Source organism: Phocoena sinus, chromosome 13 (assembly GCF_008692025.1).
Source record: "Phocoena sinus isolate mPhoSin1 chromosome 13, mPhoSin1.pri, whole genome shotgun sequence".
In the NCBI taxonomy this organism is placed as follows: domain Eukaryota; kingdom Metazoa; phylum Chordata; class Mammalia; order Artiodactyla; family Phocoenidae; genus Phocoena; species Phocoena sinus.
This window is the reverse complement of record NC_045775.1, coordinates 38908096-38922186: the sequence shown is the minus strand read 5'-3', so window position 1 is coordinate 38922186 and position 14091 is coordinate 38908096. Positions and strand designations below refer to the sequence as shown.

At 56.8% G+C, this 14091-nt stretch overlaps 1 protein-coding gene across 2 annotated transcripts in view; it reads right to left on the bottom strand.

Moving 5' to 3' along the window:
- Positions 1-14091, bottom strand: part of TTC7A (tetratricopeptide repeat domain 7A) — a 122031-nt gene that overhangs the window by 3342 nt on the left and 104598 nt on the right. For both annotated transcript variants that reach the window (XM_032652056.1, XM_032652057.1), the window contains one exon: positions 11043-11245. In XM_032652056.1, the coding sequence (XP_032507947.1) occupies positions 11043-11245 (203 nt within the window). The remainder of the gene's footprint in view (positions 1-11042; positions 11246-14091) is intronic.

Below are 14091 nucleotides of genomic sequence, written 5' to 3'. Positions count from 1 at the left end.
CTCGGGTGCCCGCCCACTGACGGCCATGTACATTTTTAGCTGGAACATTTTCCTCCTCGCCGCACGCCCCAGAGTTAGGCCCTCCGTTGCTATGGAGACCCACTGGGGAAGATGCACATGGCTGATTTCATAAAGTCTTCTGAGGGCTTGGAATACGACCAATTAGGCAAGAGTGAAAGATGGTGCTCAGGAAGCCCTAGGAAAAGCCTCCTTCTCTGAAGGCACTGGCTGGCGGTCTGGTGGCCAGGGGGAGGGAAAGGGAGGGGAGCTCTTCAACCGAGGGTGAAGCTGTCCCCAGGGGACCACAGGGATGGGGGGAGGGCAGGGGAACCAGGGGCAGGGTAGAGCCTCAGGCAGGGCTCCTGGATCTGGCCAGATGGGTGCAGTGCTGACTCAGGGCTGTCCAGGACCAGTGGGCAGTGTCCAGTCTGGCCAGCAGGGCTCCAGGCCAAGCTGCTCTGTCCACATGGCCTGGGAGCTGGACCCTGAGCAGCTCATGATGGAACAGGGCCCACGAGGAGGAGGGCAGGAAGGCGAGACAACAGGCCGCCAGACACCAAAATTACGCACCAAAAATGGAAGGTTTGAGCCCTGTGAGTGCTGCCCATGGGGGAGCAACAGAGGACAGATGGGGAAGGCCAGCAGGGCCACCCAGGGTGGGGGCGGGGCCGCAGTGGCTTTTACACACCAAGTTTTCTATATTGAGCTTCCATGTGAGATTTTTGTTTGAAAAGAGGGCTTTATAGCTAAAAACAAGCCTGAAAACCCCTGATCTCAAGAAGTGTGTAGGTGTTTGGGAAGGGGCCAGATGTGTCTGCAGGCTGAACAGGGTGTGTGTGTGTTGGTTTAGGAGGTTTGTGGAAGGCTCCTCTGTATGTTCTATGTAGAGGAAAAAAGCCCAGGGCTACACAGCCAGAAGACCTGGCCAGGTTGGAATCCCAGCTGTGCCACTGACAAGTGCCAAGACCATGGGGAAGTGGCCCATTTTCTCTGAGCTGCTGTTCCCTCATCTGTAAACCAGGGGATAGAACAGTCCTACCTCGTAGGCTATTGTGAGGATTCTGCAAGGATGAATTTGAAATTATATAGCAGGGTGCATGGTGGGCTGACAGCTAGAAGTGTCCCCAGGATGAACAGAGGGTCCTGGGTGGAGGGGCAGGGAGGGCGAAGAAGATTTGGAGGGCAAGGCTCCCTGTGAGGGAAGACTGTGTGGGCTGGCGTGGCGTTGGATCACATTCCCCCCACCCTGGGGTGCTGACCTCAGAGCCTGAAAGGAGACACCGGGGTCAGGCTGGGGTCTGGAGGCCCAGGGCCTGTAACAGGATCTGCTGCCACCTGCCCGAGACACCAGCCCGTTGGGTTCATGTTTGGTAGCAACTCGGAGCTGTTGCTGCCTGACAACTGGGCAGGGCCCTGCCCTAGGAGGGTGTGAGGCCTCACCTGCTCTCCCAAAGGCCGGCGCTGAGCCGAGGGCCTGCGTCCGTCACCCCACCCCCAGCTGCCCCAGAACAGGTCTCCAGGGAGATGGTGGGAACACAGAACTGGTCTCAATTCCATCCCAATATCCCGGCTGACTCCTTCCCTCCGTGTCGAGAGAGGAGACCAGACCTGCTAAGTGACTCTCAGCTTCTGACACTTGACCTGGGAGATGCCATCGCCGTGCTGCCCACACAGGGATTAGAAAGAAGTGCGAGTCACTGACGGTGGTGGAGCACAGCGCCTATAACCGGAGCTCAGGGAGGGGCAGGGCTATGGGGGAGTCCCCAGGAATTCCTGAGGTCGTCCATTCCCTTCCTGACATCCAGGAAGGGAGGGAGCATCTGGCCTCATCTCATCCGCCGGGACCCTGCTCCTCTAGGAAGTGTGTCTTTCTTGCCTAAGGGCAGCACGTGCTGTCACACCACTGCCTGGAGGGTATGCCCTCCCTGTAGTTCTCCAATGCCATCTCTGCCCCCACCCCCGCAGGCTGAGAGAGACAGGGTCCCCAGCTCCTGCCTGCTCCGTGATTTCCCACAGGACAGCAGCTCAAAAGAGTTTGGGGGGATGGTGGTGGTCCCGGATGCAAAGCCAGGCACACCGGAGGCCTTTATGCATACTTAGTGACCTGCTTAGGGCCACAAAGGCAGGCAGCCTGAGGGCCGCCTCCCTGGCTAGGGTCTGGTCTCTGGTTTGTATGGAGACTCTGAAGGGACTCTCCCTGTTAGGAACCCAGGTTCTCTGGGGAAGTACAGGTTGGGGTCAGGAGCCACAGCCTGGGATGGGGATGAAGGGGAGCGGGGCTCCTACCTGCCTTGTGGAGAATTACCACTGCACACCATCTCATCCGGTTGATTCAGTGCCTGACACTGTACCCCAGAGGGGAGGGGCGGCAGGAAGGTCCCGCTGTGTGAGCCTTTTTCTTCTTTGCGGGGAGGGCGGCCCTGGGAAGCAGCCCTGACTGCTAGGCCAGCTGCAGGCCAGGCTGAGGGCTCCCTCCCCACCCCTACCCTCAAGTATTTATAGAAGTTATTTTGGGAATTTTCTTTCTGAGCTCAAGGCACATTCCTGGGATTCTATAACAGCCTTTCCAGCTGGGAAGCCGGGAATCAGCTGGAGGCTGCTGGAGTCTCCCGGTCCCTGGAGCCCCCTGCTTGGGGACCATGGGGCTGCAGGAAGGAGCCCAGGGCGGGACAACCTCTGAGGCTGCTCCAAGGCTCCCTCCCTTCACCCACCCCAGGGGCGGGGATGGGAGGGGAGGGGGGCTGACACACCCTTCAGGGAGGCCCACATTCCAGCCGAGCTCACAGCTCTCTCCGTGCACTCCAGGATCCTCCCAGGTGTGTCAGCCCCTACCTGTCCAACCACACTGGGAATGAGGAATCTGTCCCGGCTGAGAACCTAGCCCACACATCACCACATCCCTCCTGGAGCTGGGGCAGCTCCAGGCCCACAGGCTGGTCCTACCTCCTTGTTGTGGGGAAGGGTATGACTCCTAGACCCACCCGAGGCCTGGCTGATGAGCTCCCACACAGAGCTCCCCTTGGCTCTCTCACAGGAAGAGGCCTCGGCCCAGAGAGCCCCCAGACTCACTCAGAGCCCAGCCTAGCTAGGGGGCTTCTGGGGCAGCAGAGGTGGCTGTGCTCTTCACATACCAGAACTCACGCCTGTCCCTTCCTCCTAGGGCCTCCACAGGTGAGATGTTGTGAACACCAGCGGGCCCCTTGGCTGGGGGTGGTGTCTGTCTTCAGAGGGCCGCAGCCAGGCTCAAGGACAAGCACGGCTTGGTCAGAGGGCGGGCATAGCCTGCGGGGGAGGGGGTCTTGCCAGTCCCACTTCTAGGCAGGGGCTGGGCCTTTTCGGGTTGGTTTCAGGCTCTGGGCTGGCTGGGGGCTCTGCCCCCCCCCCCCGGAGCACGGCCAGGCCCACAGGGCCAGGTCAGGAGGCTGCAGCGAGGCCTCTGGACCTTGGATTCTAGAAGTGAACACCCTGTGATGGGCAGCGAGAGGGACCCCATGGCAGATGCTCCTCTCTAAGCAGGAGCCAGAGGGGTGTGCTGGCCTTCTGCACAAGGGGAAAGGCCTGAACCCTGCTACACCCTCCAGACATGTCTTTCCGACCATCGATTCTGGGGTTAAATTAAGCCAACAGTGCTTAACCGTGGCTCTGAGCTGAGTCTGTGCTACTGCCAGAAAGCTTCCTGCCCACTTTCTAATCAGGGTTGGTGTGGACTTCAGGAGTCCACACACCGGCCTACGGTTTGCCTAAAGTCCTGGGTCAGAGGCAGGGGGACCCGCCTCCACGAGCCCGGGGCGCGGGCTCAGGGGCAGTGCTGCGGCTGTGCCATCATGGGCATGAGGCGGGCTGGGGGCGGCCGCTGGACACAGGAGGCCCAGGCTGAGGGGACACGCCCTGGCACCCCCCAACCCTCCTCCCTTCTCCACTGCCCCATCAGGGCATGCAGACCGCAGGCAGCACTGCGGAGGGACCAGGAAGAGAGCTCCCAATAAAACCTAGGGGGTCCCATGGCCAAGAAGACATTCCTATTGAGTTTTCCTGCCACACAGCAGCTGCATTCCTGCCCCCCTGGAGCTGGGCAGACTCCGCTCACGAGACTTCCAGGTCCTCCCCGTGCCTCAGGCTGCCTGGCCCCTCAGCCCTCTGCCACGGCTCAGGAAGCCAACAAGGAAGAAGCCTAGAGCAGGCGTGCTGTCCTGCACGCGGAGGCATGGGGCCCTGGAACCAGAGACCTTACTGCCCGCCTCATCCAGCGTCAGAGAACCTCCAGAAGGCCGGGTGCTGAGTTTCACTTCTCAGCTGCTCAGAACACCTTTCCTCCTTCAAGTCAGGAAGCAGCGGCCGAACCAGCCTAACAAGACTATGGGCCCGAGCGTAGGGCCTCCCCGAGCCTGGCCTTCCCTGCTCTTCCTCTCTAGCAGCCTCAGGGCCCAGCACGCCCCTTTAGCTGCAGAGTCTCACCTGACACATGCGACGGCAAGAGGGGGGTCTCAAATCCCCCTCGTCCCTCAACGCAGACTCCAGCTCACTGGGCCGGCTGCTCTCGCTCTCAGCCAGGGTCAGCCTGGCCTCGCACTGTGCACAGTCTTGTCCCATCCGCAGGGCAGCTGGGGCTGATGTCCCAGACCTCTGTGCCTTGGTCAGAGTCGCTTGGTGGACTCAGAGGATGGAGAGGCTTCGCTACAATGAGTGTCTGGGGCTCGGCTCTGGGCATCCCCTTCCCTCTGCAAACCAAGAGCATCTGAACCTGGCCTGGGAGCCACACTTTGAAATGAAAAAGGTAAAAGTAAAAGCTTTTGCACAGCAAAGGAAACCATGAGCAAAATGAAAAGACAACTCACAGAATGGGAGAAAACATTTGCAAATGATGAGACCGACGGGGATTAATCTCCAGAATATACATATAGCTCATGCAGCTCAATTGCAAAAAACCACCCAATCAAGAAATGGGCAGAAGATCTAAACAGACATTTCTCCAGAGAAGACACACAGATGGCCAAGAAGCACCTGACAAGATGCTCAACATCGCTAATCATTAGAGAAACGCAAATCAAAACTACAATGAGGTATCACCTCACACCGGTCGGAAGGCCATCATCAAAAAATCTACAAACAGTAAATGCTGGAGAGGATGTGGGGAAAAGGGAACCCTCCTGCACTGCTGGTGGGAATGTAAATTGGTGCAGCCACTATGGAGAACAGTATGGAGGTTCCTTAAAAAACTAAAAATAGAGTTACCATACCATCCAGCAACCTCATCTCTGAGCACATACCTGGAAAACATGAAAACTCTAATTTGAAAAGATACATGCACCCCAATGTTCACTGCAGCACTATTTACAATAGCCAAGAGATGGAAGCAACCTAAGTGTCCACCAACAGAAAAATGAATAAAGCATATATGCACCGGACTATTTACTCGGCCGTGAGAAAGAATGAAATAATGCCATTTGCAGCAACATGGATGGACTTAGGGATGATCATACCAAGTGAAGTATAAGTCAGGCAGAGAAAGACAAATACCATACGATACCACTTATACGTGCAATCTTAAAAAATGATACAGATGAATTTATTTACAAAACAGACTTAAAAAACCGCAGGGAAGTCTACTCAATATGCTGTAATAACCTAAATGGGAAAAGAATCTGAAAAAGAGTGGATATGTGTACATGTATAACTGAAGCACTTTGCTGTACACCTGAAACTAACCCAACATTGTAAATCAAACATACTCCAATATAAAAAATAAATTAAAAAATCAAAAAAGAAAAAGGTCAAAGTAACCCTGTCTACCGGGCCATTAACTTACAGAATTCCTTAACCTAATCCTAACGAGAGCCCTAGGTGCCTGGCATCACGTGTCCCATTTTACAGAGGAGGACACTGAGGTTCTGGGAGGTTGAAGGACTTGGCCAAGGTTAAATGGTGAGTACAGGCAAAGTGGAACTCAAGTCCAGCTCAGTCATACTCGAATGCTGTGCTCCAACCTCCAGACGTGATACTGGGGGCTTAAAAACCATCCCAGTCGACGAGCCCCAGAGGCAACCCCAAAGGCAGCTCTGCTGGCACCACGGGCCACCCAACAGCACAAGGAAATTTGGGCCAATGACCCTTGTCCCATGGCAGTGAGGTCAAGCAGCCCTGTCAAAGGTGGGGCTCAAGCTCAGGCCACCTGGTCTTCCACGTGAATGGTGGCAACAATACCCAGTGTTGACTTATCTTTTCACAGCTCTCCGCTCGTCCCCTAAAACTACCCCTTCAGGTCACAAGGGCCTGAATTATTATCCCCATTTGATAGAAGAGAAACTGAACCGGCAAGAGGAAGTAATCTCCAAGTGCCCCCATAACTTGAAGGCTGGCAGGGCTGATTGCGTGTCTCAGACCTCTCCTGTCTGGTCCTACCCTCCAGGACTGGGGACAGGACCAGTCAGGGGAGGGTGGGTGGAGTTCACCTCTTTGACCTTAGAGAGCAGAGCCTTCCAGGTTAGATTCCTAGAGCACCTGCAAAAGGCCCAACCCAGAACCTCAGGTTTGGGTGGGGCAGAGCCCTGGTCCTCGCTGACTCAGGCCCGGCCCTGGGGAGGGAGAGCGATGGTGGGAGGGAGCTTCTGCGGGACTTAAGTCATGAAGTGGCACACCCCAGCTTGGAGAGAGGGAGGCAAGAAGCTCTGGGGCCAGAGGGTTGGCCGCATGCCATGGCCGTGCCCCAAGTCCACTTAAAGACAACCATGCTGGGAGCCAGAGGGAACGAATGCAGGGGAATAATTCATCACCAGCTCTCATCAGAGGGCAACAGATGACAGAAACACTGTCTTCCTGTCTTTCCAGGGGCATCTGGAGAGAGGATAGGTCGGGTCATGCAGCCAGGATTGCTTCAGAAATCACATCTCTGGGGTACATGACAGGGGCCAAAGCTTATGCAGGGCTGTCTCCCCCTACTGCTGGGGTGTCCGACGTGGAAAGGGTTCTGGGGAGAGGGGGCAGCAGGAGCTAAAGCTCTGTCCCAAGAAGAAAGCATGACCAGGGGCAGAGGCCAGTGAAGAGCAGCGAAGCCTGCCCAGAGAGGGGCCAGGAAACCACTCCCCCCCAGGATCTGTCCCTGGGAGAGGAGGGCGGGACGCCAACCACCACAAACACAGATGGCAGGGACGCAGCCACACCTGCCCACTCCTGGCTGAGGCTTTCAAGCTATCACTTGCAGTGAGACAGTCTGCACCAAAGCATCCATAGTCCCGGCTCAGCCAAGTGGAGGGTAGAGAGAGTGACGCAGTCTGTGGCCAGGGCTAGTGACCCTCCTGCCATTAAGGTCAGGTGACCTACCTCAAAGGAGCCCCCTCTTGGGAGGGTTCTCAGGGAGTTGAGGACTCCATCAGTCACTCCTGGGCTCCTTGCCTTCCCTAAGCATCTCTGCTCCTTTGGAGGTCCCCTCTCGGCCAAGCCCACGGAGCCTTCTCTGAAAAACAGCGTCACCCGAGGGACAACTCCTCTGCTGGAGTTGGACCAGAAGAAGGACCCTGCTTCCTTTCTCAGGTTTCCTCAGGGACAGGCAGGTAAAGTTCAGGTTTCCCCTTCTTAACTAGATTCTCTGCCAGTAAATTAAGTTCTGAGCAGCCAGGCTGAGTGAGTGGGGTTTCCGGCTACCTGGAGGGGAGGCTGAGACAGAGCTGGCAGAGACTGTCAGGACCTGCTCCTGGGATTTCACTGGGAATTTCCATTGGCAGAGAGCATGTCTTTCTCTTTCCACACCTGGCAGTCTCCCAAAGCCACCTGGCCATCCCTGAGCCTGGTGGAGGCGGCAGCCTGCAGGATCGGGGCTTGACAGCACAGACTCCTCAGGGACACTGCTGTGCGCGCGGCGGGAACTCTCTGCTGACACAGCACTGCCAAAGAGGTGTCTCTTTCCTGCCTGATCTGGGTGGAAAAGCCTGAGCTGAGCCCAGGGTGGAGCTGGAGCCATGGAAACGTCCCCATCACATCCAGGGCCGGGAGGGCAGAAGGACAGGAAGAGCAGAGAATATGCTTCTGGGCCGAAGTTCATGTTCTTGGAAGCCTGAACCCTGGCTCCTGAAAACAACAACTCTCCCCTCCCAGACGCTTTCTCCAGCCTGTCTCCAAATCTCCTGTCCCATGTACAGAGCCCGGGAGAGGCCACAAGGCCGGCCTCCTAGTGTTGGACCATCCTGCCCAAGAACTGCAGGGCAGAACCGGGCACCCACACAGCTCACTGAGTGCATCTCTGCCCTCCTCTCTCCGGAACTCGGAGCGTGGGACTCAGCCACTATATCAGAGGGCTCACTGAGGAGCCCAGAGCTCTTCCAGACCAGGCTATGGGTGGCCATGCTCTCAGGGGAGGGCTGTGTCTCCTTCCCCTTGTACCTAGCAGAGGCCGATGTCCTCAAAGAGCCACAGTGGCAGTGGCAAGGCCAGGATGTCCTCCCTGGGAACCTGCCTTGGCAACGACTCCAGTGGGGGTGTGTTACCAGTTCCCCTCCATATTCCTCTTTCTGGATAATTCTCCAAGGATGCGCCAACCTCACGCTGAGACAACTGCTGTGTCTCTCTTATTTGCTCCTATTTTTAGATTTGTGAATCTAAGGGATTCACATCAAATCTAAGGGATCTGTGAATCCCTTACGTAAGTGCCAAGCTGACTTAGACCGATGGGGAGTGACTCCCATCACGCAGTACACCATGGTGAAAAAGATCCCAAGATCCCATCTGTGCCCCGTGGGAAAAAATGCTGTGACCGATAAGCGACGTCTGTCCCGGGCGAGGGCCTGGACAGTGTGGCGTGTGGCGTGTTCTGTCTTTTCTGCTACAGCGCTGCAGACTTTCAGAAGCACTCTCACATGCGTCGCCTCGTTTGGTTAGAACGACGCTGGTCTAGTAATGTTGAAGCTCGTTATCCATTTATAAAAGGAGACATCAGGAGCATGGAAGTTAAGTGTGTCTTTTCCTAAATCACCCAAGTGAATCAGGGCCAGAGCCGGGATTAGATTCCAGATGTCCTGAGTCTGAGGACTGTACAGGGAAGACACTTAGCTCAGGGAACCCTGGAGTCCAACAAGCCAAAGTGTTCGCATGTCTTTGGGAAAACAGCGCTTAGTAAATCTTCCCCAGGCTTGAAATTTATGCATATGTGTGGGATGCTGGCAGGAACACAGAGTGTGGAAAGGGGATGGGCTGCCCACGCTGGAGCCGACTGCCCCTCTGGTTGCTTGTAACTTAACAGTGGGCAGTCCCTTCTCCGATTATATCAAATCAGCAAGGCACCCCAGGAAGAGAAAAGGGACCTTTTCAGAAACATCTGTAGGGAGCCACTCCGGACAACTTATTCAGTTACCGTGGAAACCCACCCTTGCAAACTGCTTCAGTTTTAGGAAAATAGCTACAAACAATAATAAGCATAAATGAAAAATGGTACATGTTGCTTCAAAATTGTACTTGTTATTGGATTTGGTCGGGTTTTCGAGACCGAGACGGCAGGCTCATATCCACGAGCACAGGGAAAGGCAGCCGTCTGCCGGCCTGCAGGCCTAACGACAGAGCCCACATCCCCCCTCCCAGATCCCTAATCAAGTTTCTGGATGTGACCTCCCGGGAGGCATTTATCAGAGGAGCTAACGTCTGAATTGTGGGAGGAAGGAGGATGTGCCTTGCAAAAAACAAACATTTGCTGAGCCGACAGGAGGGCAACATGGCGCCATGCGGAGGGAACCTAGACCAGGCCGAGATGTTGCTACATGGGCCTGAGCTAGAAATCCTTTAAGAGATCAGGCTGAGATGGGAATCTCTGTACTGGTCTGTTTTCAAGGACTCTCAGGGTTAGCAAGGACCTTATAAAGATGACCTGGTCCAGCCCCTCCCACACGCGATATTCACATTCTCTGGGCAACATCCTCACCAGTTGATTCATGAGTCCGTGCTTGGACTACGCTAAGAGTTAAGTCGTTGTTCCTGACACTCAGCTGACATCTAACTCCTCGTAGCTTCTACTCACGAACAAAGCAGACCCCTTTTGTCAATGATAATCCTTCAGCCACCTGGAGCCGTGCTCCTGATGCCTCTGTGTTCTCCATGGGGCAGACATCAGTGATACCCTCACGGCCATTCTCCTCAGAGAGCTCTCAAAGTGAGACATCTGAGGTGGAACCCAGACCCTGAGACTGGGAAAGACTGTGTTGCCGTGGGCTCCTAAGTTATACTTCAGAAATCACTGTGCATATGCAGGCCTGTACACTTTAAATCACTCCATTTATCCTGATACCTGCTCTCTGAAAGCAGATAAGGAAGGCGAGGAAAAACAGTCTTCCCTAGGGTATGCTATACCACCTGTTACATGTTTCCTGGACCAGAGAACCCCCATTGCACAGGTGAGTAAAACTGAGGTTCCAAGAAGGGGCTGACTTGCCCGTGATCACCCAGGAAGAGAACGGCAAGGCCAGGACACATCCTGCTCCCAGCCTCTGAACCTTCCCACAGGAGAGTCACCGAGCCCTGGGCACCCAAGTCCTGGGCTCCATGTCCTAGGATTAGGGGTTGCCGGCCCCTCTTAGCACCCCGAGGCCATTCTCAATGTGTGCTTGAGTCAGGCCTGACATGACAGCCCACCCCAAAACATCGCCTGAATCCCACAAGGAGGCATGGAGCGCCTCTCAAAAAGGGCAAGGCAGCCCCGTGATCAGGGAGGGCCTGGGGACCCCCGGAAAAACGCATTTTGGTATCTGCCTAGAGTCTCCAGGGCAGGGACCTGATGAGTAACAGTGAAAACCTCTGGGGCTAGATCGTCTTACAGAAACACAGCAAAAGGGAGTCACCAAGACTCAACCAATTCTCCTCATCCCCTTAGGCAGGCTCCGATTGAAGGGGGATGGCCTGTCTCTACAAGAACAGAGAACAGTCTCTGTTCTCCCAACAGAGCAGGAAGGAAGCCACCTCTCCCTGGACGGCAGGGAACAGTGGCGGCAAGGCACTGTAGGCAGTGGGGGCTGCGGGGTAGGGAGGGGGGCCCTGAGGCCTTCGGAGCGGGTGTGGGGCTGACTCACCAGGCTATGCATGATGCGCACGCCGTCGGGGTTCACTGTGAGCGCCTCCTTGTACAGCTGCTTGGCCTCCTCCAAGCTGCCCTTCATCTCGGCCAGCCGGCCCCGCATGTAGAGTACCGAGTGTGACGTGGGGAAGAGGCCCGCGGCCTCCTGGATGCAGAAGCCTGCTTCCTTGAGGTGCTGCTGCTCCATGAACAGCTCGGCTGTGAAACGAGAAGGGCAGGTGAGGCAGTGGGAGAAGTCAGAGGCAGCGGCCCCCTCCCGCATCCGACCATCAGCCCCCGGAGTTTAGGAGCTGGTCTTGGGTGACGGAAACCGTCCCACCGAGACACAGCATGGGGCCGGCTTGCTCCGGGGTGCGGCGGTAGCACCAGGCCGTGGTTTCTGAGCGCTCACTCCGTGTCAAGTTCGTACTCTGTGCTACACGCAGTCCAACTCCACCAACACTCACAAAACCCTATGTGGACAACGCACTTCTATTACCCACTTCAGGGAGGAGGATACGGGCACAGAGAAGGTAAGGAACTCGCGTAAGGCCACGGGGAGGGTAAGCAATGGAGCCAGGGTTTGCAGGGGGCTGTCTGACTTCAGAGCTTGGCAGTGGGGGCATGAGTGGGATCTCCTGCAGCTAAGCGTCTGCTCGGGGACTCTTCTGTCCCGTCACTTCACCTATTCATCACGTATCTGGGAACAGGGAGCGGGAGGCAGATGAGGTCGCTTTCCAAGGAGGGCTGCTGACTAAAGAGCTAATCCACCTGCGTGATCAGGACGAGGACAGCCAAGTGATGCTACCACGGAGGGGTGGGAGGAAGGAGGCCCAGGGAGCGCCCGTGGAGGGCAGGGGTGGGGCTCACGCTGAGGACCTACAAACCCGCCTGCACTTACTGAGAGCTGACCGTGGGCCAAGCAAGCATTTGCTCATTTAATTCTCAGGAGTCTGGGAGGGAGACTCTCCCGTGCCCCAGGCTGACACACCAGGCTGAGGTGGGGGGGGGCTCACCCCAGTCCCTCGGTTGCAAGGGGCAGCTCCTGGCCTCCCTCCAAACTTGGGACTTTCTGTCGGATGCACACGCCTTTCAACCAACAGGTGGGGAAGATCCGCCCCACAACCAGTTTGCCTTCTTCCCCCAGATCAGTAGAAAATAGGGCAGTTTCTCCAATTGCGGGCCCACCCACACAGACGCGCATTTCAAACCCACGCTGCACAGGTACACACCCACTGGAGGCACCCTCAGAAGCACGGAGCATCGGAGGTGCCTTGCAGCCCACTCAGCCTTCGTCTCGTGGCAGCGCGGGCCCGGCTGCCCCGCACAGATGGGAGGGAGCACAGAAGGGCAAGCAGAGCCGGCCTGGGGGCTTTGCCAAGAGCTGTTCCCAGCACAGGCCGAGAGCTGAGGTTACACGAGTTCAGATTAGGTCCGGGGGCTGGGGGTGGATAACAGACTCCCCAAAGAAAGCTCCCAGAAAAGGTGGAAGACCTGGGCCCAGGCAGCCCGTCTTCTGGTTCCAACAAGAAGCAGGAAGGAGGCCCAAGGCCTTGACTGTAGCACACAGCACAGGGCGCACTCAGCACGAATGTGGCCCAAGGTCCACTGTAATCAAAGTAGCTTGAATGCTGCAGAAGGCGTTCTGAGCAGGGTATTCTTTTTCTTTTCTGGAGTTGCGAATTTGGGAGAATCAGAGAATTAAACTCAGAGGAGCCAGGTTCCCATGATAAGGTGCGAGAGAAGCACAGGCTCTTGTCCTCAGAGATGGCCTGAACTGGAGATTCCCAAGGTGAAAAGCTTGGAAGGCCAGGCCAGGAGGGGTGGGCTTTGAACCTGGGGCCCGGCAGGGAGGGCTGGCTATCTCAGCCTTGCTCTCCTCTGCTCTGCTGTTGTGTTCCCTTCCGGAGCTGCCGCCTGGGGCTCTCCGCCGGCTGCCTGCATACTTGGGTCCGATGTCCAGCTGCTGAGGACTGACCGTGTGCCTGGCCCTCCCATGAGAAGGAGAAAGAGGAGAGGAGGGGAAAGCAGAACAGCTGAGCCACCAAGCCACTGGAGTGACCGAGGGCAGCGGAGTGACAAGTGCCATCGCTGAGTGTTCTGGGCACTCGGACGGGGTCAGGCTAGCTGTGCTGGTGTGGTCAGGGAAGTCTTCCTGGTGGAGGCGGCATCTGAGCCAGGGCCTGAAGGCACAGGGACACTTGGACTGGCAGAGAGGAGAAGGGAGGCTGTGCTGACGTGGAGGGCTGGGACCCACTGCGGCAGGACTTCTCAGGGTCACAGAGGAGAAGGGAGAAGCAGAAGGAAGTGTGTGGTGTGAGTGCTGGGCGTGGGGAGGCCTGTCCTGCACCAGCCCCTGGAGCTGCTTCCTCCATCCCCAGGAGCTGAGCTCAGAGGCCAGCTCGCCACTCCCCTGGACCTTGTCCCAGCTGACCCTCCCCAGGCCTGGCCCACCTGCCCATCAGGTCCTGGGCCACCTCATTAAGCTGTTTACAACTTGCTGCCCTGTCTCCTGAGCCCCATCTCTGGAGGCTGGCCCTGGTCCCTCCCTTGGGAACTCTTCACAGTGCCTTCACATCAACAGATTTCAATTATAGGGACCTCCACCTTCTTTCTTCCTCGGGGCCCTGGGCCTTGTCCTGGGTCCACACCAGAGAACATACCCTGAAAAATAGGTAGGACTGCTTCGCTCCGATGAACATTACCAGTTAGGCAGGAAACCAGATGACACAGAACAGAGCCAGAGAAGTGAGGGCTCCTGGCCGCTTTACGGATAGCCCCTGGCAGGCCCAGCCTCCAGGGCGGGGTCCCTGACCCACACACAGACCCACAGCTCTGGGGGCTGCAATGCACCCCTTTTTCCTAGCCTCAGCATCCCTGGGCAGTTGTTTTACCCAACATGGTGCTCCCCAGACAGCCGGCCTCGGCTGTAGCAGGAGCCGCATGGCACGGTGCCCACCCACTGCCCGATCCTCTACGTCCCAGTCCTGGCTGCCAGGGCCCCGATGTGCCCACACCCATCCCGGCCTCCCCTGGCCAGGGCTGGATGAGCAACCACTGTTACT